The 25,006-nt window shown below is 56.3% G+C and overlaps 1 protein-coding gene across 6 annotated transcripts in view; it reads left to right on the top strand.

The window, feature by feature from the left end:
* Nucleotides 1-25,006, top strand: part of GTF2IRD1 (GTF2I repeat domain containing 1) — a 123,497-nt gene that overhangs the window by 73,075 nt on the left and 25,416 nt on the right. For 4 of the 6 annotated variants that reach the window (XM_045460137.1, XM_045460138.1, XM_045460135.1 and 1 more), the window contains 5 exons: nt 6,506-6,555; nt 6,781-6,837; nt 8,044-8,127; nt 12,832-13,015; nt 13,540-13,568. In XM_045460137.1, the coding sequence (XP_045316093.1) occupies nt 6,506-6,555; nt 6,781-6,837; nt 8,044-8,127; nt 12,832-13,015; nt 13,540-13,568 (404 nt within the window). Of the gene's footprint in view, nt 1-6,505; nt 6,556-6,780; nt 6,838-8,043; nt 8,128-12,831; nt 13,016-13,539; nt 13,569-22,091; nt 23,854-25,006 lie in introns of all 6 variants that reach the window. The other 2 variants (XR_006708030.1, XM_045460136.1) reach the window with 2 other exon arrangements.

The raw sequence follows: 25,006 nt of genomic DNA on the forward strand, positions 1-25,006 counted from the left end.
TGGCGAAAGGGTGTTCAGGCAGAGGGAGCGGCAGGTGCAAAGGCCCTGAGGCAGGGGCACGTTCACATGTTTGAAGACTAGTGAGGTGCTGGTGTGACTAGGCAGACTGAGGGAGGAAAGAGTGGTAAAGCCTGGGAGGGAGCAGGGGCTGGATCATGCAGGGTCTCGGACAGGCTTCAAGAGTTCGGATTTTATTTTACGTTTAATGAGAACTCACTGGAAGATTCGGAGGAGAATATGACATGATCTGCTCTTTTTTTTTTTTTTTTAATGAGATGGAGGGCAACTTGGGGACTGTGGTCAGGGGCAGCAGCAGGGATCAGCGAGGAGGCTTTCCTCTGGCCCCATGGACAGGGTGGGAGTTTGGTGAGAAGTTCAGGTTCAGGCAGCATTCTGAAGATGGGCTGTCGGGATTTGCTGACATGTTGGCCGTGGGGTGGGAGAGAAAGGGGGGCCCGAATGACTCCATCGAGGCTGATCCCCTGGGGGGGCGGTAATCCATTCTCTGAGATGGAAGGGGTGGAGGCTGCCGTCGGGAGTCGGTCTGACGCGTGTTGTGTTTGAGGTGTGTGGGGGGGGCCTTCTGGCAGGTGGATACCCGAAACTCACCCCCTGGGCAGGGCAGACGTCAGGGTGGGGACAGGGCATTGGGAGCCAAATGTCCTGAATGTCCACATTCAGGAGGGAAGGGACACATGGGGGCTGCCTGCCCCGCCCCTCCCTCCAAATCGAAGCCTCGGAGGTAGGAGCCAAGTCAAGAGCGCCTCCTCAGTAAGCTGACCTGGGTCGATGTTTAGTGCAGGGACAGCCTTTGTCCTGTGCTCACGAGCATTTTTTTGTGCCCCTTTATACTTAGAAAGAGAGGCCGGTTAGCCTGGTGACACTCGGTCTCCTGGGGCTGAGTCTGCACCTCCCGTGACCTTGGGCAAGCTGCTCGGGGTGTCCAATGGGAAGCACCATACGCTTCCCAGAGCGGCAGTGTGGAGGTCAAGGCTCAGCCAAGGGCCTGGTGCACTGTAAGTACTCGATCAAGATGAGTTTGTTTTTTTCTAGCATCAGGTTTGTTAGGGTTTAATTCATATTCAGCAAAATTCACCTTTTTTTTTTTTTTAAAGTTGTTTATTTACCTTGAGAGAGAGAAGAGAATCCCAAGCAGGCCGTGTGCTGCCAGATGGAGCCCGTTGTGGGGCTCGAACTCCTGAACTGAGAGGTCGTAACCTGAGCGGAAATCAAGAGTCAGAGGCTCAACTGACTGAGCCACCCAGGCGCCCCTCGCCCTTTTTTTTTGTTTTGTTTTGTTTTGTTTTTTTGGGGACAGAGAGAGACAGAGCATGAACGGGGGAGGGGCAGAGAGAGAGGGAGACACAGAATCGGAAACAGGCTCCAGGCTCTGAGCCATCAGCCCAGAGCCCGACGCGGGGCTCGAACTCGCGGACCGCGAGATCGTGACCTGGCTGAAGTCGGACGTTTAACCGACTGCGCCACCCAGGCACCCCATTCCCCTCGCCCTTTTTAAGTGTACCCTCTTTGAACTCTGACAGGCTCTTACAGTCGTATAACCGCCACTGTAATCAGGATACAGGACAGTCCCATCACCCCCAAAATTTCCCGTGTCCCTTTGTTGGCCGCCCTAGAGCCCCTGGCAACTGCCGATCGACCTTCTGTCATCATTTCGCCTTTTCCAGAATGTCCTTCAAATGCAGCGGTCCAGTGCACAGCCTTTTGAGTTGACTTCTTTCTCTTAGCTTTTGAGAGAAATTCATGTGGTTGCCTAGATAAGGATTTCACGTCTTTTAAAATATATCAGTTTTGAAAAGTAAGTTTAGAGGCTCCTGGGTGGCTCATTCGGTTAAACGTCCGACTCTTAATTGCAGTTCAGGTCATGATCTCGCGGTTCGTGAGTTTGAGCCCCGCATCGGGCTCTGTAATGACCATGTGGAGCCTGCTTAGGATTCTCTCTCTTTCTCTGCCCCTCCCCTGCACTCGCCCACTCTCTCAAAATAAATAAAATAAAATAAAATAAAGTAAAGTAAAGTAAAATAAAATAAAATAAAGTAAAATAAAATAAAAAGTAAGTTTAACTGATTACAGTTTTCTGCAAGCCAAGCAAAGAAAATGGCTCAAGTGGGAGAGAGCGATGGCTTTTGCCGGGCATGGCATTTGGGGCTGTGGAGCAAAGGCTTTGCTGGGTAATTTTAAGAGACTGAGTGCTTAGTGTACTTACTTTGTTATTTCTCATTTTAAAACTCAGCAAAACTACTGTTGGGAGTATTAAGTGAGAAAGAGCCACCTCTCATTTTAATCTTACTTTAGGAAAGGGTGCGTTGGGGGGCGATGTAAATGTTCTAGAATTAGGTAGAAGGACAGCTGTATAAACAACTTTGTGAACGTGCTGAAAACCACAGACTGGTATACTTAAAATTTTTTTTTTTAATGTTTATTTATTTTTGAGAAAGAGAGAGAGACTATGAGTAGGGGAGGGTCAGAGAGAGAGGGAGACACAGAATCGGAAGCAGGCTCCAACTCCAACGCGGGGCTCGAACTCACGAACCGTGAGATCATGACCTGAGCCAAAGTCGGACGCTTAACCAACACCACCCAGGCGCCCGAGATTGGTGTACTTTAAAGATGAATGTTATGGTATATGCATTCCATCCGAATAAGGAATATGTATGTACCTCATGTATATGTATGTAGATATGCATATTAGCGTGCTGGGCCGGCAGTAACAAAGTGTAACAGACATTTATCTCCCCTGGCTCTGGAGACCGGAAGTCCAAGATCAAGGTGCTGGCAGGTCGCGTTTCTCTGGGGGCCTCTTTCTCTGGCTTGCAGGTGGTCACCTCTTCACTGTGCCTTCATATGGCCTTTTCTCTGTGTACATACATCCCAGGTGGCTCTTTCCATGTGACCTAATTCCTTCTTCTTCTAAGGGCACCAGTCAGGGGATGAGGGTCTGCCCGACGTCCTCATGTAAATTTAACCACCTTTTAAAAGACACTGGCTTCAAATACAGTCACAGCCCAAGGTACGGGGGGGTCCGGGCTTCAATATATGAAATTTGGGGGAGATACAGTTCAGCCCATAAAAATATAAAGTTGACCTTTGAACAGTACAGGGGTTAGAGGGGTGTCTGGGTGGCTCAGTCGGTTGAGTGTCCAACTCTTGGTTAGGACCTCACAGTTCATGAGATTGAGCCCCATGTAGGGCTCTCTGCTGAGAGTGCAGAGCCGCTTGGGATTCTCTCTCTCCCTCTCTCCCTTCCCCTCCCCTGCTCGTGTGCACGCACACACATGTAAGCATGTGTTCATGCACTCTCTCTCTCAAAATAAATAAACATTAAAAAAAAAAATGGAGGTTAGGAGTCCTGACACCCCCCAGTCCCCATGCAGTTGAAAATTCACGTATCACTTTTGACTCCCCAAAAACTTAACTACTTACGTCCAAAACTAATGTAACATTGTATGTCAACTATAATCAGGCATAAAAAAGGAACAGGAAAAAGAAAAAAAGTAACTACTAATAACCCACTGTTGACCCGGAAGCCTTACCAATAACACAAACAGCTAGTTAACACGAATTTGTATGTTGTATGTATTATATACCATATTTTTACAACAAAGTAAGCTAGAAAAAAGAAAATGTTCAGAAAATGTAAAGAAGTGGGGTGCCTGGGTGGCTCAGTCGGTTAAGCGTCCTGACTTTGGCTCAGGTCATGATCTCGCGGTTCAGGAGCTCAAGCCCCGAGTCGGGCTGTCAGCACAAAGCCCACTTCAGATCCTCTGTCTGCTCTCTCTCTGCCCCTTCCCCACATGCACGTGCGTGCACTCTCTCTCAAAAATAAATAAACATTTAAAAAATTTATAAACAGAGGGGTGCCTGGATGGCTCAGTCGGTTGAGCGTCTGACTTTGGCTCAGGTCATGATCTCACAGTTTGTGGGTTCGAGCCCCGCATTGGGCTCTGTGCTGACAGCCCAGAGCCTGGAGCTTCGGATTCTGTGTCTCCCTCTCTCTCTACCCCTCCCCCACTCGTGCTCTGTCTCTGTCTCTCTCTTTCTCTCTCTTTCAAAACTAAGCACCAAAAAATTTTTTAAAAACTTATAAACAGAAAATGTACAGAAGAGAAAATGCGTTTACAGTACTGAACCGTATTTTTTGGAAAAAAATCCACATGTGAATGGACCCACACAGTTCAAACGCATGTCCGTCAAGGGTCAACTGCACATTTGTATATATGAGAAGTCATCACCTGCAGGAGACATCAGTAATTGACCGACACACTTTCTGCCTGTATCTGACCTCCACATCCTTGTGGAGGACATACTTTGGACAACCTCTACCAGTCATTACAACTGGCACAAATCAGATTAAACTTTCTAAACTTTTGATCGGAAAGCATTCTTTACACCCCGATCCTTGAGCTTGTAAGCCAGATGTTCATATTCTTTGGTGCATTCTTGTGGGGAGTGGACCCCTTGCTTTCATCAAATTCTCCAAAGTTTAGAAACCTTTTGGAAACTTAAAATCTTGGGTGGGTTCACACGGATAGGAAATTGCTACCCGGGAGTTGTGGCGGAGGGCTCTGGCTGATGTAACGCCACAGTGAGATCTGATCCTGACCACAGGGCATTAGCAGATGCCACAGGTTCAGGGCACGGTCTCCAACAAGACCACGCCCACTTCAGACCCCAACTGCAAGTTTGGGGGTCCCTAGGCCACCTACACTTCTGAGCATCTGGTCCTAAATCTGAGGCTTCCCACAACTCCCTGCAAGTTCAGTAATTAGCTAGAACAACTCCCAGACCTCGGGAACGTGCTGTGTTACAATTGCCGTTTTATATAAAGGGTACTGACCAGGACCAGCCAAATGGCACTCACAAAAGGCAAGGTCCCCATGTTATCAGGGCATATGTCACCCTCCAGCCCCGAGTTCAGTGTCCATGATTGTTATTGGGATTCTTTCCATAGGCATGCTCGATCGGGTCATTGGCCATGTGACTGAGCTCAGTCTGTAGAAATTAGGAGGGTGGGCTGATAGCAGGTGGCTCAGAGCCTCAGCCCTCTGATCACATGGTCAGTCTTCCAGAATCTCACATCATCTCCCTAGCATAAACTTCGGTGTGATCCCAGGGTCCCAACCAGGAATAATAATAACGAAGACGCTCCCGTCACTCGAGAAATAACCAAAGATGAGAGTTGACCTCCCAGGAACCAGAGACAGAGACCAAAGTCTTTATCATATAGCACGGATTCTCAATGCCCTGTTTGTAATGCAGACTTGTCCAGCTAGAGCAGGCCTGTCCTGGAGTCTGTGGCAGGCTGAGGATGTTGGGGAGGTCAGGCTGGCTGGAGGAGGGCTGACGGGCCAGGGGGGACGATGGAGTGGGACGGGTAGTGGAAAACTACTCCTTCGAATCTCCTGACAGGTGTCGTGGGGGTGAGGTGCTGGACCAGGGTTCAGTGTGAGTATGGGTCTGTGGGTGAGGCTGCTGGGAGAGGTAATGAGCTCTCCGTCACCGGGGTAACCAAGAAGTGGCCCAGAGGAGACCCTGCCTAGAAGGGAGACCAAAGGGCAGACTCAGGGCACCCCCACCCCAGGTCAGGCGGCCAGTGGATGAGGATTTGCTGCCTTTCCTGGCAGCGGGCATGTGGGCACGTGCCCCGAGCTGGGCTCACAGGGCCTGAGGGAGGAGGACACACAGCCCTGCCTTGGAGCCCAGCCTCAGGGGCCAGAAGAGGCCTCAGGCTGCATTTAGAAACTTCTCTACCACTACCTCTTCCCCTTCTCCTTATGGGGAAACAGAGTCCCAGAAAGTGAAATGACGTCCCCACTGTCACCTGCAAGAGTCAGGAGCCGAGCGGGGCTCCCGCTGTGTCAGACGAGACAGCAGAGGCCCTGGTGGGGAGGTGTCTCGGCTCTGAGTGGGGGCGGGGGCCTTTTCTGAGCCCTGCCCGATCCCGCTGTGTGGTCCTGGGCACGCTGCTCAGTCTCCGCATCCTGTGAATGGAGTGATGGAAACAGTGCCCGCCTCAAGGGGGTCGAGAGAGCGTGCCATGACATCTGGGGGGTCTCTGTGGGGCCTGGAGATACAGGTATTAGTGCAGAGCTGGGGTCGGTCCCCGAGGCCCCGACTGCAAGTGACCCGGCAGCTCTCGGGCGTCAGCCGGAGACCCGGGACCTGCCCTGTCGCTCTGAGATCTTGCCGTCTGCTTCTGCACTTCAAACTGGCCCCGTGGGGAAGCATCGCAGAACTGAGTGATGATGGGTTGGGGCCAGGCTGGCCTCCCTCTGGGCGGGGTCCTCAGAGCCCAGCACAGCCCCGCCAGTACGACACGTGGGTCGGCAGGACAAGGGCGAAGGACGGGGACCCCACACCTGGGCTGTCCAGGGCTGGGAGGGCCTGTTGCACAGCTGGGTAAGCTGAGGCCCAGGGGTGCAGACTGAAGCTATACCAGGAAGGCCCGGAGGGGCCTCAGCGATTGCCCTGCTGTGGTGTTTTCCAGACCCGAGCTGCTCACCGAGGGAGTCAAAGAGCCCATCGCGGACAGCCAAGGTACCCCGTTCAGGGACGCGGGCTGAGGCACCCGCCGGGCGTGGGAGGGGTCCCAGGTCTCTGCCACCATCCCTTCTCCCTCTTCCTCTCTCTTGGTCCCGCCTCCCCTGGCGTCCCCCACTGCCCTCTCCACCGGGATCCCCCCCAGAGATACTGCCCCTGTCCCCGGGTCCCAGGAGCTGGCTGTTCACCCTGGCTTCTCTCCTCCCCCTTCCCCGCCCCCAGAGAGGGATTCCGGGGACCCTCTTGTGGACGAGAGCCTGAAGAGACAGGGTTTTCAAGGTAAGGTTGCAGCTCAGGATGGGGTCCGCTGTCCCAGTGCCATGACCTTGACCTGGCTTGGGTTTGGAGGGCCAGGTTGCGGGTGGGAGGGGCTGGCCCCCCACCGTCACGGCCTAGGGGTCTGAGTGAGGCTGGCTGGCAGGTGGGGCGGGAAAAAGAGTCTCCCTAAGAGTGCAGGGGGATGGCAGGGTGCAGGAGCGTACCCACTGTCCCCTCTGGGGAGGCGGTCAGCTGTGCTCAATGCCTGAAGCCAAAAAAGGGCGAGGTCCCCAAGTGCAAGGGCGTTCTATGGACAAGGAGAACCGTGGCTGGGCCACGAAGGGGTGAGGGACAGTGAGTGGGGCGGAAGATGGATGGAAGGCGGGAGAAGCTTGAGCAAATGCAGGGGAGAGCCAGAAGCAGGAAGTCCACGTTCCGAGTTGGGACAGCTCCGGGGTGTGGCTGTGAGTCCCCGAGGGTGGGCTGTTCCCCGGGTGGCCCCTGGGTGGTCCCTGCGGCTCTGAGGAGAGAGTGAGGTCAGCGAGACCAGCCCAGGGAGTGGGGGGGCCAGAGATAGGACCCCAATCCCAGGGGGACGGCTGCTCACTGCCCTGTCTCTCTCGCTCCCTCCCGGGCAGCCAGAACTTGGCCGCAGTGAGGGGCGCTCACGACTCCCACCCCACCCGTGACTCCTTGTGCCCAGCCTCACAGAGGACTGGGGTCCTCACCGTACCCCCCCACCACCACTCGACCGCCCAGAGGTCCACTCCCTCCCTCCCTCTCTCTCTCCCCGGGCTGTGCCAGGCTGCAGTCTCTCGAGGTCAGGGGCCTGTCTGGGGCCCCCATGGCATGGGCTGGCACATGGGCTCCCTAGCAGATACCCCGCCCCCCCCGGGTGAGAGAGGGACCCGGGGTGGCCCTCCCCACCGAACCCCTGCTCCTAGCCTGCTCTTCCCCTTGCCGTCTCTCACCTCTCAGGCTTATTTACTGGTTTAGTGGTTTTCAAATGTCAACAATTAACTAAATTTCCCACCCGTTGCTGTTGTCACAACAGTGTGCGTCCTTCCGGAAAAACCTACATCTCCGTCTAGATGTTAGTTCTGAAGGACTCTGAGGGGCCCGCTCTGAGGAGGAGTCCCCCATAATTAGGCAATCCTATTCCTTAAAAGTCCCCAAGTGCCTTTTAATTGGACAGCCTCAAATCCGTAATTGTTTTTCACTTTGCAGAAAACTACGACGCTCGACTCTCGCGCATCGACATCGCCAACACGCTGCGGGAGCAAGTCCAGGACCTGTTCAATAAGAAATACGGTGAGCCCCGGGGTGCCTGGGCGGGAGGGCAGCCTGGCTGCCGCGGGAAGAGAGGCAGATGCTTCCTGCTGGTAGCCGTGGTCATTTCTGGGGAAACCATTCGCTTGCTCACAGGCATTTCTTGAGCACTTACTATGTGCCAGACGCTGGGGATACGGTAGCGAAGAAAACAGAGGCCCTGCCCTCTTGGGCGCTGTAGACCAGCGGGGTCAAGACTGGGCTTGTAATTCGAGAACTACACACAGGGGTGTCTGGGCGGCTCAGTCGGTTAAGCATCTGACTCTTGATTTCAGCTCAGGTTACGGTCTCCATGATTCTTGAGTTTGAGCTTCATGTCAGGCTCTGTGCTAACAGCGTGGAACCTGCTTGGGATATTCTCTCTCTCTCTCTCTCTCTCTCTCTCTCTCTCTCTTTCTCTCAAAATAAATACACATAAAAAAAAAAAAAAAAAACTATAGGGGCGCCTGGGTGGCTCAGTCGGTTAGGCATCCTTCTTCAGCTCAGGTCACGATCTCACGGTCCCTGGGTGTGAGCCCCGCATTGGGACTCTGTGCTGACAGCTCAGAGCCTGGAGCCTGCTTCCGATTCTGTGTCTCCCTCTCTCTGCCCCTCCTTCTGTCTCAAAAATAAACAAACATAAAAAAAAAAAAGGAAAAACTACACACAGAATCTAATAACAATGAGACTCTGTTCCACAATTTTGCAGGAAAAGAGCAAGCTGCTCAAGAGAGAAAAACTTGGGTACTTACCTTCAATTGGGAGCCACTTACCTTTAAAGAGGCCTCTTTAAAAAAAGAACTGAAGGGGTGGGTAAGGAGTTACTACCAGAGTATGCAGGAAGGGCAGTCCAGCTGAGGTCATAGCACGTGCAAAGGCCCTGAGGCTTATCCTAGGAAGGGGCAGAAAGCTGAATTGGGGGAGTAGAGCTACAGGAGAGGGACCCTGTAGAGGTGGCCGGAACACAGACACCCCATCACCTAGGGCCTTTAGAGGCAACCGTGTTCTTGGTTTTGTATTTTATGGTGAGGACTGAAGTGACACAAGCCACTTTGTAGTTTTTGTGTGTTTTTTTTTTTTTAATGTTTATTTTTGAGAGAGACAGAGCACGAGCAGGGCAAGAGCAGAGAGAGAGGGAGACCCAGAATCCGAAGCAGGCTCCAGGCCCTGCGCTGTCAGCACAGAGCCCGACGCGGGGCTCAAACTCACGTACCGTGAGATCATGACCCGAGTCGAAGTCGGGCTCTCAACCGATTGAGCCACCCAGGCGCCCTGCCACTTTGTGGTTTTAAAGCATCTTCCTGGCTCCCCATGAGAAAGGTGAATGGGGGCAAGAGGGCAGGGTGGGGAGGCCAGCTCGGAGGGTGGAGCCGGAGTGATGGCGGCCTGGGTGGCCCTGGCCGGGATGCCGGAGGAAAGCGGATGGAATCGAGGGGAGCTTCAGAAGTAGGATCGGTGGGCGAGCAGGGAGGGAAAGGCAAGCGTCCGGTTTGAGTCCTGGCTTGGAGAAAACAGGCCAGTGCCGTTAAGATGCTGTGTGGTCTCGAGTAACAAAAACAAAGTCACACTGGCTTCAGCCATCAGGGGTGTAGATCGGCTCCTGATGCAGTTACTGTGACCACAGAGCAGATCGCCCCGAACCGAGCAGCCTAAAATAGCGGCCACTGGCTCTTTCTCATGTCTCCACATTTCCATGCCGTCCCTCCGCGTGGGCTCCCCAGCATAGCGTCTCCAGGACAGCTGGATTTGCTGGCCGGGTGGAGGCTGTTGCCTTTTGTGGCCCAGCCTCAGAGGTTGTGCGTCGTCACCTCTGCCATGCTCTATTGGTCGAGGTCATTACAAAGTCCCCACCAAGCCCAGGTTCAAGGGGAGGGGACACAGGCCCCAGTTCTCTGTGGGGGAGTGTCGATGTGACGTTAAGAGGAGCACGTGGGATGGGAGAAACATTGGGGCGGCCGTCTTTGGACAGTATAATCAGCCATAGCTTGTAGCATGGGAAATCCAGCAGTTGGGCGGCCTTCAGGACCAACTGGATCCAGCAGTTCAGAGATGTCCTTGGTGTCTTTCCACCATGTTGGCATCGCCCCAGACTGGCTTCCCACCTGCTGGCAAAATGGCCACAGCAGGTTGAGACATCCCACCTATGCCTTGTGGAAGGGGGTGGGAACTGGCTTTTCCACGGCCTTTCTCCAGAGAGCGAGGGGTTTCTTTCCTAGAATTCCCTGAGCCCTCCCCTTGCTTCTCATTGGCCCCCGTTGAGTCCCATGTCCATCCCTCACCCAATCCCTGTGGCAGGGAAATGCCACGTGCTCACTGGGTTATTGGGCCTGTCACTGTGACAAAAGGGAGGTGGGGGTGGAGACAGGTGGACACCCACACTGTCAGCTAGAGAGAAGGGGCAGCACCCTCACCACGAGGGGACAGCTTGAAGGGGAGGTGATGGGTTCCATGTTGGATGTGTTGAGTTCGAGGGCTGAGCAGAGATGAGCCGTAGGCAAGTGGAGATCCAGTCCGCTGTTCAGGAGAAGGGTCTGGATTGGATGTAAAAATTAGGCCATTGGGTAGAGGAACAAGAAAGAGTAGCCAGACCAGAGGCCGAGGGGCCCTGGTATGTAGAGGTCAGGTCCAGGCAGTGGCAGAGTGACCAGAAAGGTGAGAAACCAGGAAAGTATGGGGTCACGGACATCAAGGAGGAGGCTTCAGGGAGGGGAGCGTGGTCACCTGTGCCAAACTTGGCCAAGAGAAATGCAGGCACCCTGCAGGCCACGGGTCATTGGAGCTAGAGCCGTTTTGGAGGTGAGAAGTGGAGACAGCAGTGTTCCTGCTTACGGATCATGGGTATACATTTTCCTTTCTGTCCCAATTATTTTTCATTGCCAAAACGATCTCTTAGCAGGGCGCCTGGGTGGCTCGGTTGGTTAAGCATCCGACTCTTGGTTTTGGCTCAGGTCACGATCTCACGGATCGTGAGTTCAAGCCCCGAGTCGGGCTCTGCACTGACGGTGTGGAGCCTGCCTGGGATTCTCTCTCTCTCTCTCTCTCTCTCTCTCTCTCTCTCTCCCCCTCTCTCCCCCTCTCTCTCTCTCTCTCTCTGCCCCTCTCCTCGCATGTATTCTCCCTCTCTCTCTCAAAATAAATAAACTTTAAAAAAAAAAAAAGATCGCTTAGCAATACCTACCATATAAACTAGTCAGCAACAAAGTCAGGGTAAAGAATCAAAAAGACGGGAAATCTGTCAAAATAGAGTGGATTAGCCGTTGCCAGGGCACAGGAAAGTAGGATGGGAAGTGACTGCTGCTGGGAACAGGGTTTCTTCCTGGAGTGATGAATGCATCCTGGAATCAGAGTGTGTTGATAATTTCACAACCTCCTCGAAAAGCCACTGGATTGCGTAAGTGACACCAGTCATTTTTGTGGTATGGGAATTAGATCTCAATTAAAAAAACAAGAACAGGGGCGCCTGGGTGGCTCAGTCAGTGAAGTGGCCATCTTCGGCTCAGGTCCTGATCTCACAGTTTGTGGGTTCAAGCCCCGTGTCGGGCTCTGTGCTGACAGCTCAGAGCCTGAAACTGGCTTCAGATTCTGTCTGTCTGTCTGTCTCTGCCCCTCCCCTGCTCATGCTCTGTCTCTCAAAAATAAATAAATGTTAAAATTAAAAAAAAAATTTTAAAATAAAAGAATACATACATACATACGCACATAAATAAATAGACAAGCAAAAATAGGCCGGAACACTGGCAAGAAGCCAGGGGTAATACGAAGACACAGAAATTCTGTATTTGGTAGATACAGATGACAGATCAGGCTGTGAGCTTCCCGGGAGCCAGAGCAAAAGGGGAAATGTGGCCAGTTATGCAATTCCCAGTGTCCCTGAGATAAAAATTAGTTTACTGCACAGAGAAGGTTCAGCTGTTCCTTCTCGTGCTGAGTCGTTCAGAGATTTTGTCTTCAGAAAGGGACATCCTGCGCCACAACAAGCCCCTTGGAGGGACCGCAGTGTGTGCCTTCCCTCTGCCCAGGAGGGGCTCCACGGTAGACACCATCCAGTCAGCCTCACGGCACCCAGGCCTGCACCTGTGCCCTCGCCGCTGTGAACAGGAGCCACGGGACCGGCCGTGCTGTGCCTCGGGGACGGCCGCTGACAGCAGGCGGCAAGCCCCGGTGGAGGGTGGCTCAGCAGTGGCCGTGCTGCCCCAGCACTGCCCCTAGGCCACCGTGAGACCCAGCACGTTCACACGGGTGCACACGCAGAGGGCTGGTGCAGGGAGCAAGGTCAAAGCCCAGACGCAGACGGAGGGTCTCAGGTCTGAGCCGAACCCTGCTGGCCTCGGGCTGGCTGCGCCCTTGCCCCCAAATGCAGTCTGCCCTCAGGCCAGGCTGGTCCTGAACCGGCGCGAGGCAGGCCCCGGAGGGGAGGGGGGCGCTGGCCGAGGGCCAGGCCTCCTAGGGAGGGGCCCGCTGCGCCCACAGGTACCATCCCGGACAGGGGCTTGCAGCTTCTCAGGCGGTGAGGCCGAGGAGCCTGACCCGCTGCCCTCTCCCCAGCGGCTGGAGCCATATGAGCCCTGCCCGCTCCTCAGCCCCTCAAGGACACACACCGCACCCCTGCACGACCCACTGCTGACTCCCGGGCCCCCGCCGCGTGCCCCCGTGCCACACTCCAGCGCTGCTCTAGCTTCTGATGACACATCTGTCCCTCCTCCACAGGAGAAGCCCTGGGCATCAAGTACCCGGTCCAGGTCCCCTACAAGCGGATCAAGAGTAACCCCGGCTCGGTGATCATCGAGGGGCTCCCCCCAGGCATCCCCTTCCGAAAGCCCTGCACCTTTGGCTCCCAGAACCTGGAGAGGATCCTTGCAGTGGCTGACAAGATCAAGTTCACGGTCACCAGGTGCTCAGGGGGAAGGGTGAGGAGGCAAGACTAGCACGGGTGGGGGCCCTTGGCCTTTCCTTTGATCTGGTCCTGCCTCCTTCTGCCCTCCTTGCTGGACAAGGCAACTTTCCAGTGCCATCCTGGGTTCCAGTGGGGGACAGAAAGGTGGCAGAGGGCTGGCCAGGGTGCAGGGAACCTCACTCAACCACCATGCAGCAGGGATAACCCTCACGACACCTCCTACCTGCCCGCAGCACCCACTCACTGCCCCCCCAGCCCCCAGGAAGGGTGGCCAGCCCATGTCAGAGGGGAGATCCCTGAGACGAGAGACTTGCCCAGGGGTCACAGAACCACCAGGGCGGGACTAGCAGGAGGCCCCGGTCACCAGGCCGCCCCCTGGTCAGCGTCCTGCCCCAGTGACGCCTCCCCGGGCATCTTGTTAAAATGCCGTTCCAATGCAGTAGGTGTCGGGTGGGCCCCAAACATTTCTGAACTGCTCCCAGGTCCTCGCTCTGATGCCCCCATCTCTGTTTCTCTTCCAGGCCTTTTCAAGGACTCATCCCAAAGCCTGGTAAGAGGCACTGGCCTGGGGGGCAGGGGGGGCTGCTTGGCGTGAGGGGCCGGCCGCTGCGCTGGGGGCCAGAGGCCAAAGCCCAGATGCCTGTGGGACACCAGGCCCTGCCCTTCCGTCCTCCCACGTCCTCTGGGCACCGGCCCTGGGCACAAGGAGGAAGGTCACACTGGAACCTGAGCCAGAGGAAGGCCCAGCCAGGGATCAGGAGGGCAGGTCGGTGCCCTCCACTCCTGATTAGGGGCCGGGTTGACCTGAGTGTGCGGGTGAGGTTGCTGGCAGGTGGTTTCTAACCACAGAGGGAGGGGCTTGCGCATAAGGACCCGCGATCTTAGTGGTAAGATGCGGGTAAGTGCTTACTTGGCCTTGAATGGTAGGATGCTTCTCCTGATCGCCTTTCCAGGCCCCCGCCCCGTCCATCTCCTCCATGGGCTGTGCCCTGGTCCTCCCAAACCCTGAACGAGAGGGGCGCGTGGCTGGCTCAGTGGGTGGAACACGCGACTCTTGATCTTGGGGTCGTGAGTCCGAGCCCCATGAGCCCCATAGAGATTACAAAAAAAAAAAAAAAAAAAAAAAAAGGCAAAAAACCCAAACCCGGAATGAGGAGGGGTGACGTGACCATCTCGTGTGCGCTCTGGGCCGCCCAGGGTCTGCGGGGCTGAGGCTGCATGTGCTGAATTGTTGACCCCAGAACCTGTGTGCGGAGAGACTTGTCCCTGACCTCGCCCCCGCCCTGGCATCTGCCTGGAAGACGCTGCAGCTGCCCCTCGCCCTTAGGGAATGTCGCCCTTAGGGGGGCTGCACTGATGTGCTGGGAATGGAGGAGTGCCAGTGCCTGGAACCAACACAACCTGCAGGACAGGAATCCAGTCTCACGGTCACGGAGACTGGTCCCCTTGCCCACCTTGGTGCACACTGACCCCTGCTGCCTGGAGCGTTCAGTCCCTGGGCCCAGGCCTGGCTCGGTGAGCTTCTGGGGAAGGAGAGGCCATCAAACTGCAAGGGGACAGGACTTACCGAGGGGTGTAGTGATGGGGCGACTGCTGTTGTCCCGTGGGGACCCTAACATGGGAAGCAAGAGCAGGGGCTTGCACAGCTCCCTTCTCACCGGCTGTGGGAGCCACCCGTGGCCCCTGGCCTGTCCCTGCGCCGTGACAGACTGCTCGGCCCTCTGTGGACCTGCTTTGCTCCAGGACCGTGGTAGACAGCCTGTGGTCTGCTCACCCGCCCTGCGGCAGGGGCCCAGTCTGCGGCATCAGGCCCGGCTGGCTCCAGGCTCCGGGGCTGCTAGACATCAGTGCTGAGTGCCCCTGACTCAGCTCCCAGTCACTGCCTGGCCCATCTGGGTTTCTGCCTGAGTCACTGTCATTGCTGGGCAGCAGAGAAGGAAGGACGGAACAGCAGCGGGAAGAATGGCCAGGCTCCCTCTGCTTAGGGAGAGCAGAAGGAGGCGTCCTCGTGGGGGCCCGAACATGTGACTGCTTGACTGCTTGGGCCGCAGGGCGCGTTCTTTAACGAGTTTGGAAAGCAGGAAAGGAAAAGTGATTCGTGACGCCTAACGTGTCCCGGGCTGCGAGACGGGCGCTTTGCACTGTGACCTTTTCCTGCCTGCTTTGTGCGGGGGAAGAAACTGAGCCGGGGTGGGGGGACATCGGCGATTTGCCCAGCTGCCCCACCTGTAGTGAAGGAGCTCCAGAGCCCGGCTGCCTGCAGGGAGGCCCCGTGATCATGGGTGGCCTGGGATTCAGAACAGCCACCAAGCAGTGGAACGTCTGGGGCCGGGAGAGGGGGGGTCAGCCAGCAGCCTTCACGCAGACCGCAGGGTTTCTGGGCCCTTCCACTAACAAGGGTTTGCCCTCCAGCTCGGGTTGCTCGCTGGCCCACTGGCTGTTGGGGCAGCTTCTTGAATCTCAGCCATTGCCCCTGGAGGGGGGCGGCTGCCCCCCCCCCCCCCAGCCTCTGTGCCAGTCCGCTTGGCCACCCACCCACCCACCCGGCCTTTGCTTTGGAAATGCTTTGTCTGCCCACGTGGTATGGAAGAGGGTGGCAGGCTGCCTGGAAGGGGAGGTGGGGAGGGAGCTCTGGGCCAGCCCTCAGGAGGGAACCTGCCAGCGCCTTTCCAGGCATTGGCATCCCCGGCCGGTGGCAGCCTGGAGGGGCCGGGACAGACGGGCTGGTGAGCCGTCTCCATGCTTACTCATGTCACTCGTCACGCTGGGCTGGGAAGGTGTCCAGGCTCCTGGGGCCTCCGAGGGTTCACCGGAGGTCACTTGAGAACCGTTCCCGTCCCAGAAAGGGCTGTTCCCAAACCCTCCATTGGACAGTCGCTAAAGGGAATTGGAGCAGGAGCTCGGGTCTCCGGCGGCATGTTTTCAAGTGCCACGATATGGGGGAAGGTGGGCTGAACCAGAGGCAGGTGCCCTGGGCACGTGGAGGGGTGGCAGATCATCTGATTTGGGTTGTGAGTAGATGGCAGTATGTGGGCCGTGGGAAAGCACAGGCTGGTGCTCAGACAGACCCGGGTTCAAATCCCTGCACCACCCCCTTACTAGCCAGGTGACTCTGGGCTCATTATTTCACACCCCCAAGCCTCCGCTTCCTCATCTGTAGGATGGAAAAAGGCATGCGTGCCTCCTTAGGTGGGCAGAACTAGGTAAATGGGTGGGCGGGGGTGGGTGAGGACTGTTTTCGCCCTGCTGTCCTGGGGAGGCTGCATCCTGACACCTGAGTGAGATGTTTGTAAACGCTTTGGCCCTGGACCAGCTGTGATGGGAAGTGCTCAGCCACTGGGGGGGTAGAGGTGGTTGTTCCTGGGGCTTGGGAAGGCTTCCTGGAGGAGGTGGCATTGAGCCAGGCCTCGGAGATGAGCCAAAAACAGTGCGTGGTGCTATGGATGCAGGGCTCAGCCTCAGTGAAGGCACAGAGGGGCTGTCGGGGGACGTGGCTGGAGCACGGGTCGGGGGGGTGACACCCCATGGCCAGGAGGGTGTGGCATGTCATGACAGAGACACAGGCCCCCTCCTGGGCACAGTGGGGCCTTCAAGACATTTTCCTGTTTCTTTTCTCCTCTTCCAAAAATATCAAATGCAAACTCAGAAGCACAAGACATGTAAAATTGAACCAGATTTCTACCGAAAGCCCCCCAATTGCGTAGTGGCAGAATCTGAGTCCATTGAGGATTCCCCTTTCCCCTGGGCCTGCGTCCAAGTTCAGGAGGGATCCGTAGTGCCGAGGAGTTAGGCGGAGGGCGCCCCCAGTCTTGAATGTCACGTGTCTGCATTGGTACCTACAAGATATCCACGGACATCTGTCCGTGCAGATGGCTGGAGAGATGCCCTTTATTCCTACCCATTGAGGCTTCCCCGGGGCCTGGAACCTTCTGTGAAGCCCGCCCCTGTAGCCCCTTGCACACTGTGGAGGTTTGAGCATGAGCAGGCCAGTGACTGGGGATGGCCCTTGTCGGCGGGCCGTGCAAGGATGGGAGGGTGGAACCAGGTTGTGGGAAGGTGACTGTGCAGCACTGGGGGGGGGGGGGGGGGGCAGGAGCGTGAGACTTGGGAAGGGTGGGGGGCTTCCTGGGAGGAGATGGCTCTGAGATTTTCTAGGTTGTTTATCAAAGGCTCCCGTAGAAGCCTTTCCTAACAGAACAACCCGAGAAAGTGAATTCTAAAGAAAACAGTTATGCTTTGAGGATAAATTGGTCGTTAAACCTGGGCCTTTTCACAATGCTTCCTGGATCTGTGGACCGGGCCAGAGCGGTGCGAGGGGTACGGCCGTTCCTGGGCCAGTTTCGTTCTGGGTCAAAAGAGATGATCCCAGAGGCCTGTAAGTGTTGCCCCCACTGGGGACATCACATCTGCCCTCAGGGTCTCCGTTTCCCCACTGGCGCCTAGTAGCCCTTTCTGCTCATGCCGAGTGCTGGGCGGGAGCCCGGCTAAAGAAGATGGCGTCGGACGAAGTCTCAGAGGACAGTGGGTGGGATTTCGGGCCTCTGGTCAGGAGAGCTGTGGGCTTCACGGACCCCTAAGGGTAGGGATGCTGGCCGGAGGGGGCCTGGTAGGGGACCCGGGGCTGCTGAGGGATGGCAGAACCAGGCCCTCTGCTTGTCCTAGAGTGAGCCCCAGCCCTGCCTTCAGTGGGCCAGGGTAACCCAGGCCTCAGGAGCCCTAGTGAGTGAGGCCCAGGGGGGATCCACGCTGCAGAAGCTCCTTGCCCCCTTGCAGGGCTGCTCCCCACCTCGCCTACCTGCGTGCAGGGCACGGAGTTAAAGCAGGGAGGCGGGGTGGGGCTGAGAGGCAGGTGGCTGGGGAGCCCTAGGACTCTCTGCCCTCAAAGTCCCAGGCACTCCACTCTCGGGAACAGGTGCGCACCAGGGGCCACAAGTCATCGGGCCCCCACAGAGCACAGCGGTAGTGTTTGTCACAGAGGGGGTCTGGGTGAGCCCGGAGTGTGTTCTCAGCAGACCAAGTCCAGGCACTTTCCCCAAACCCAGAGGGCTCCCCCCTCCCCCACCGTGAACACCCAAGACAGCAGAGGAAGCTGATCAAGGGAATGCTGGGAAGGAGCAGTGGCAGCAGGGGAAGGAGAGGCCCTCAGCCCAGGGAGCTGGTGTAGTAACAACCCCAGAACATTCTAGCAGGTCATAAAACCTGAAAGGAAATGCAGATATGTGCCCATGGTGGAAATTTGGCAAGTGCAGAAATCTAACTGCCCAGATGGCTGTTCATTTTTATGATGATACATTTCTTCCAGATTTTCCCCGAGCTTATTAATTTTACATCTCAGTGTTGTTCTTTCTATAGATTTATACACATACACACACTGGAAACATAAGCATTTTCCGATATTTTTAAAATGCCTTATGATATTCCCTCATCAGTCTGCATCATCGTTATATAACTGCCCTGTCCCCTAACTGGGGACATTGGGCGACTCCTCACACACCATGGACACCTCACATCCATATCGTGCTTCTGATCTTCCGATTACAAAGCCTTCCCACAGCAGCCCCCGTGCTCTCCCCCAATAACTAATCTTACTGGAGGAAACCGAGGTTCAGAGAGGTTAAGAAACTTGTTCGAGGTCACACAGCATGTGCCCATGCCTCCCCAATCTTTTATCCACACTGGGTGGCTCTTTGCTGCCCCCTTCTGGCTACCAGCATCTATAACATTGGTCCTGCCTCTCCCCCCTCAGGCTCACAATTAATCCTTTGGGTTTATTTGTACAAAAAAATATATGGAAGAGGTGCCTGGCTGGCTCAGTCAGAAGAGTATGCAACTCTTGATCTCAGGGTTGTGAGTTTGAGTCCCGCATAGGGTGTAGAGATTACGAAAAAAAACCATACACACACACACACACACACACGCACGCACGCACGTGCGCGTGTTCATATATAGTGCCGGATTTATGCCAAGCAAGATCTAGGAATACAAAATAGACAAAAAATCTCTACCCTTGTGGAGCTTTTTTTTTTTTTTCTAACGAGGGAGACAGATAAATAAGGACAAATAGCAACATATTTGATAGTGACAAGTGCTGTGGAGACATACAACACAGGACTGTCAAAAGGACACTTAACTCCAGAAGGAGTTAAGGCCTGAAAGAAATGAGGGTATGAGCCGTGTAGAAATCCCAGTCGAAGCATCTGCGGGAGGAGGCAGTCCGTGCAAAGGCCCTGAGGCCCTGGACATATTTTGAAAGTAGGGCTAACAAGATTGACAATAGAGTGAGTGTGGGGTGTGAACAACAGATTTTGTCCTGAGCAGCTGGAGGACGAGAGGGATCGGGGTCTGAGTGTCATCCAAGTGGCTGGGTTGGAGAAGCAGATCCACAAATCAGAGCGGGGACTACTGGAGACGTTCAGGGCGGGAGCCATTTTGCACGTAATGTATTGTAGTCATGAAACCAGATCACAGTGGGGAGAATGTGGGCAAGTGGAAGGGGTCGGAATGTGAGCTCTGTCCCTCCTGCGTGTAGGGGTTGGAGAGATAAGGAGAGGCAGGTGGCCAGAAGCCAAGTGAGAGTCTTACAGAGTGACCGCCTGGGCCAGATGAAGTATGGGGGACCTGAGACTGGACCGGGGGGTGAGCAACCCCCAGAGGTCACCCCTCACAAGCCTACCAGGTACATGCTGCTATTCCCATTTCACAGCTGAGCACACTGAGGCTGCGAGAGGCAGCCTGGCTTAGCACGGAGCCAAAGTCGTACCCAGGTCTGTGGTCTTCTGGAGCCTGAGCAGGGGGTGTTGGGCACTAGGGGAGGAGGGTAGCAAAAGAATGAGGCCGGAATTACGAAAGGCCCGGACCCAGACTTTGCTGGTGACTCAAGCTTTGTCTTGTAGCATCGGAGGCTTTTTTTTTTTTTCTTGGTCAATGAAATGATAGGATTCGAGTTGAATTGTCTTACAATTACCATGGCAACCGTGAATCCACCCACCAGGGGTGGATTGGAGAAGGCAAAACTGGGGCATCCAAGCCAGGGAGGGTTGCGGAAGCTGACCCCAGGCGGCAGGCGGCAGGACCTGGAGACAGGTGGCGCTGGGATCTAGAGGTGGCAGCAGTGTGGGAGGGAGGGCAGGCGGAAGGTTCCAGAAGGGTGATGATGATGGTACCTTTGCCCAAGGCTGGGTCTTTGGGCCCACGAGACATCCAGGGGCAAATGGGCACTTGGTGGGACCCGATCGGTGCTTTAGAGCAGGCTGGCGACGGGGCTGGGCACACTCTGTGTGAGGGTGGCAGGTGCCGTCACTACTGAGGCCAGTGTGTCGCCAGCGGAGAGGGCCCACGGGGCACACTGACCTCCAGAGGGCCTTGAAGGAAAAGAGCCTGTGAAGGAACAGAGGGAGGCGGAGCCCGCGGAAAGGAGGTGGAAGAATTTGCTGGTAAAAAGAGCTGAGAGCAAGGTCCTTCTGGGCAACACGAGCAAGATGAAGAGAATCACATTCTAGAACTTTTCTCAAATAGCAGTGGCAAAAAAAAGAAAAAACAACCAGCCTTGTTGGGTAGTGAGTTCCCTGTCCCTGGAGGCATTTCAGTGGAGGTTGAGCAGCCACTCAGCAGAGAGACCACTTCCCACAGGGTGTGCTGCTGGGGAGGGAGGACCGGCTTTCCCAGCTGGAGCCACCTCGGCTTGACCTGCACCTGCCAGCCTGGAGAAAGGGAAGTCCTGGCCGTTTCGAACCTGGAAGGGCTCCGAGGGTCCTCCTCTCGCACCTCAACACTTCCCGGGGCCTCCCAGCTCCCGAGCTTCCCCAGGGGCCCCCTCTGGTGTTTGGAAACCACATGGTAACCCCAAGCTGGGTACAAGGCCCGGCCGCCGGGCCCCCGGCTCCTTCCTGGGCGAGTGCACTGGTTCCCTGGGGACCCAGGCCCGCAATCTCTCCTCTGGTTCTCCCCCGACCCCAGAGGTGCAGCCCTCCCCACCAGCTCGAGCGATGACCAGCCGGGGGCCAAGAGGCAGGCCCCCCTCCTCCCCACTGCCACCCCAGAGCCAGGGCTCCGGGTCCCAGTGACAGAGCAGGGCTGCCGACTTCCTGTGTGACTCCAGCAAGTCAGCTTTGCCTGCCTGGGCCTCGGTTTCCCTACTTGTGGAACGGGAAGGTGCCACGCCAGGGGCGTCCTGGGGCGCGCGGCCAGCGCCGGGAGGGGAGGGCCGGGTGGCCCGTCGTGTGCGGGAGGTGGCGAGGCGGAGAGGCCAGCCAGGCGGAGCGTGGAGGGCCTGGAAGGCCTGGCTTTGCAGCGTGGACTCGACCCTGCAGACCCGGCCTTGGCAAGCCCTTCCGCTGACGTCCCCGAGGCCAGAGCCACAGCCCCCCTGGGGGCAGAGCCGAAGTTCCGGCGGCGGGGAGGGCGGGGGGGGGGGGGGGGCAGCTTTATCTCGGAAGTTCCCGACAGTCTGCGTCCTAAACTCCCCACTGAAAATTATTTTTATTTATTTATTTTATTTTTGAGAAGGAAAGAGAGAAAGAGCATGAGCGGGGGAGGGTCAGAGAGGGAGGGAGACAGAGAATCCCAAGCAGGCTCCGCAGTGTCAGCACAGAGCCTTATGCGGGGCTCGAACCTATGAACCCTCAGGTCATGAGCTGAGCCACAATCAAGAATCAGATGCTTAACCGGCTGAGCCACCCAGGTGCCCCTGAAAATGAGTTTTAATTTAAAGAACTGCGTTCAATTATCCCGCTGAGGAAAATAAGTAATCGCACTTCACCCGCTTTGCACCCCCAGCACGGCCCGAGGTCCCGTTTGAGAAGCTTGGCTGTGGGTGTGGGGCCTCTCAAGCAGAGGGCTGAGGGCCTGTTTGCAGGGGGGACAGGGAGTGGCATCTCTTGTCATTGTCCCCACCCCACCGGGGCCCCTACTAGGTCTCTCTGTGGGGTCTCTTGTCACTCAGCAGGTGCTGTGGGGAATGGGCTTCCTGGATGAGGGGGGCCTGGAAGCCAGCATGGGGTCGATCGCAGCACAGGATGGAAGGGAAGGGGATTAACAAGCAGGAGCAGTGACAAGTCCCCTTCTGCGCCCTCAGAAAGGTTCCACCGCTTGTGAACTGCGTGATCTTGGACAAGTTAACTTCCAGGACCTGGACGGTCTCTGGACCTCCAGGTCACACAGAGCAGGGCCCCCAGCCCCGTGGCCCCCCGGCCCTCTCCCTTCAGCCGCCCGGAGGGTCATTTCCTCTGGCCCCTGCCCCCCTCCCTGCCGTCAGCCCTCCCACCCCCTCCCCACCCTTCCAACGCTGTCACGCTCTCGAGAGCTCAAAATAAAACCATCCTTTCTCAAGTTTCTAAAGATATCACAGTTCCAGCGCCAGCCACATGTTTCTCCACTTAATTATCTCTGCTTTTCTTTGTTAATTAGGCTCCAGTAACGATCTCCCTTCTGCCTTCCTTGGAAGATCTGGCATCTGCAGGGCGGGGCGTGGGGGCCCCTGTGGGCAGATGCCCCACTGCCGGGCCCAGCCTTGGCACACTGCCTCCTTTCTTCCAGGCGGGGCAGCTCAGTGGGCGGCTGAACGGTGTCACGTCGGGAGGCCTGTGGGGAGATGGGTCCCTGCAGCGCCATCCCGCCCCTGGCTTGGCTAGGGGTCCCAGCCCTGTCCTCCCCGGGCCCTGCCAGTTGGGGAGGGGGACCCCATGGTTCTTAGAGATCCTTAGACTTGGGGGCTCCACGGAAGGAAGCCGTGGGGGGCTTCAGACTCTTCTGGAACATTGCAGAAAACCACACAGAAGCCAGTCTCTTGGCTCAAACCACCGAAGCTCATAGGAACAGCCAGCACCTTTATCTGGGCTGGAATGAGATCGACTCGAAGGGTCGCTGGGCACGTGAACAGAAGTTTCTCGCTGGCTGATAGATGCATCTTTGAGCCACGACAGTGGAGGCGTGGGGGCCAGGCACCAAGTATAGGTCAGCACGTATGGTTGACTGGCTGGACTCCATCTTTCCAGCCTCCTAGGGAAGGGTCTGGCGACAAGAGGCCGCCTGGTGGGAGGTGGGGGTAGGGGACACACAGCCCTAGCCTTCTGAAGCCCCCCAGGCACGGGGACTGGGACAGTCCCCTTTGGGAGCCCAGGTGTATTACTTCGTCCATGAACTGTTCCAGGGTGTCTGTGGGCTGGTGCTGGGCTTTTGATCAACACCAAGTGAAAAAAAAAAAAAAAAAAAAGCCTTGCTTTATGGAGCTGACCTTCTGGTGTGGATGCAGAGAATAACGCACAAAATGTAAAGAACGTTCAACGCGTGCTCAGGAGAAGCGGGGAAGCAGATGGGAGAGGTGGAGTTTATTTTTAGGGGGTTGCAACATGAGCGAGGCGGTGGCCAGTGAGGGCCTTTGAGTAATAAAGCAGGCGGTAGTGAGCCAGGGGGCTAGGGAAGAGCAGTGCAGGCAGAGAGGAAAATTGCAAAGGCCCTGGGGTCACCTGCCGGGGCGTCAGAGGAAGGAGGTAGGAGGTGAGGTGGAAATGGAGAGGCGGCAGATTATGTGAGGCTGGATAGAACATTGGCTTTTGCTCATTCGCTGGGAGCCAGTGCAGGCCTCTGAGCAGGGGGGAGACAGAATCCAATTTAGGACTGAACAGAGTCCCTCTGGTTGCTCGGTGAGGACAGACAGGCTAGAAGCAGGAAGAGACAGAGGGAGGTGGAAGTCGCAGCCCAGTGGTGGTGCCCCTGGCGGGAGCGGTGAGGACAGTGGGGAGTCAGCGTCTCCAGGTCTAGTTGGTAGCTAAGGCCAGCAGGACTTGCTGGAGTCCCGTTTGACCTCGGATTCCAGCTGGGCTTCTTGGAAGATAAAGGTACCAGTAGCTCAGGGGTAGCCGAGACGGGGCAGGTGCAGGAGGAGTCTCGGGGGTTGGGGGAGGGGTGGGTAGAGTATCAGCACTTGACTTATGCTGTGTTGAGTCTGGGGTGTCATCCAGTAGCATTTGGATGCGCAAGTGGGGGGTCCAAGGGAGCAGTTGAACTTGAAGGATCACCTGGGGAGTCACAAGCCTGTCGCTAGTATTGAAAGCCCTACAACAGAATGAGATCATCAGGAGTGAGGTGAGTCGCAGGGCTGTGGCCCTGGTGCCCTTCAGCAGTCCTTTGTGGGTCAGGAAGATAAGGAACTTGGCGAGAGGAAGGGGAGCCAGGACGGGAGGGTGCCCTGGAGCTGGGCGGAAAACCCCGTTTCTCCCTGGGGCAGAACCTTCTCCGCTTGTGGCTGTGAAGGCCCCACGTGGCCCAGAGACGGCTGAATATCTCGCAGAGATGTTGGGGTCAGGCTCTCAGCAGTGGTGGCTCTGCGGTGGCCCCCTCTGCAGGAGTATAGATGCCACACAAGACAGGACAGGAGAAACCGGTTGGCCCCACGCGCTCCATGAATTAGGGGAGCCCCGGGTTCCCGTTATGTGTTCTGTTCTAGTGAGCAGGTTCCCCGTGATGTCTCTGGTGTTTGGAAACGGGGAGTGTGGCAGCAGCAGAGTGGACCTTGTGTGCCGGGGGAAGGAGGACAGGTTTGCCCCACAGAGTCCTCAGCAGGTTTAAAGCAAAGGAATGACATGGGGCGCCTGGGTGGCGCAGTCGGTTAAGCGTCCGACTTCAGCCAGGTCATGATCTCGCGGTCCGTGAGTTCGAGCCCCGCGTCGGGCTCTGGGCTGATGGCTCAGAGCCTGGAGCCTGTTTCCGATTCTGTGTCTCGCTCTCTCTCTGCCCCTGCCCCGTTCATGCTCTGTCTCTCTCTGTCCCAAAAATAAATAAAACGAAAAAAGCAAAGGAATGACAGGGTCGGATAGACTCTTCAGAATGGTGGACAGGGCTTGCGGAGCAGAGAATGGGCTTGGGGAGGCCAGGTGGAAAGTTCTCGCCACAGTGAGATGGGCCGTGGGCTGGGCCTGCAGGAAGCGTCTCTGGGAAAGTGGCCCATCGTGGGGACCGCCTGCATTTGTGGATGGCGTGGGGGACACAACG

The sequence above is a fragment of the Leopardus geoffroyi genome, chromosome E3 (genome assembly GCF_018350155.1).
Source record: "Leopardus geoffroyi isolate Oge1 chromosome E3, O.geoffroyi_Oge1_pat1.0, whole genome shotgun sequence".
Lineage (NCBI taxonomy): Eukaryota > Metazoa > Chordata > Mammalia > Carnivora > Felidae > Leopardus > Leopardus geoffroyi.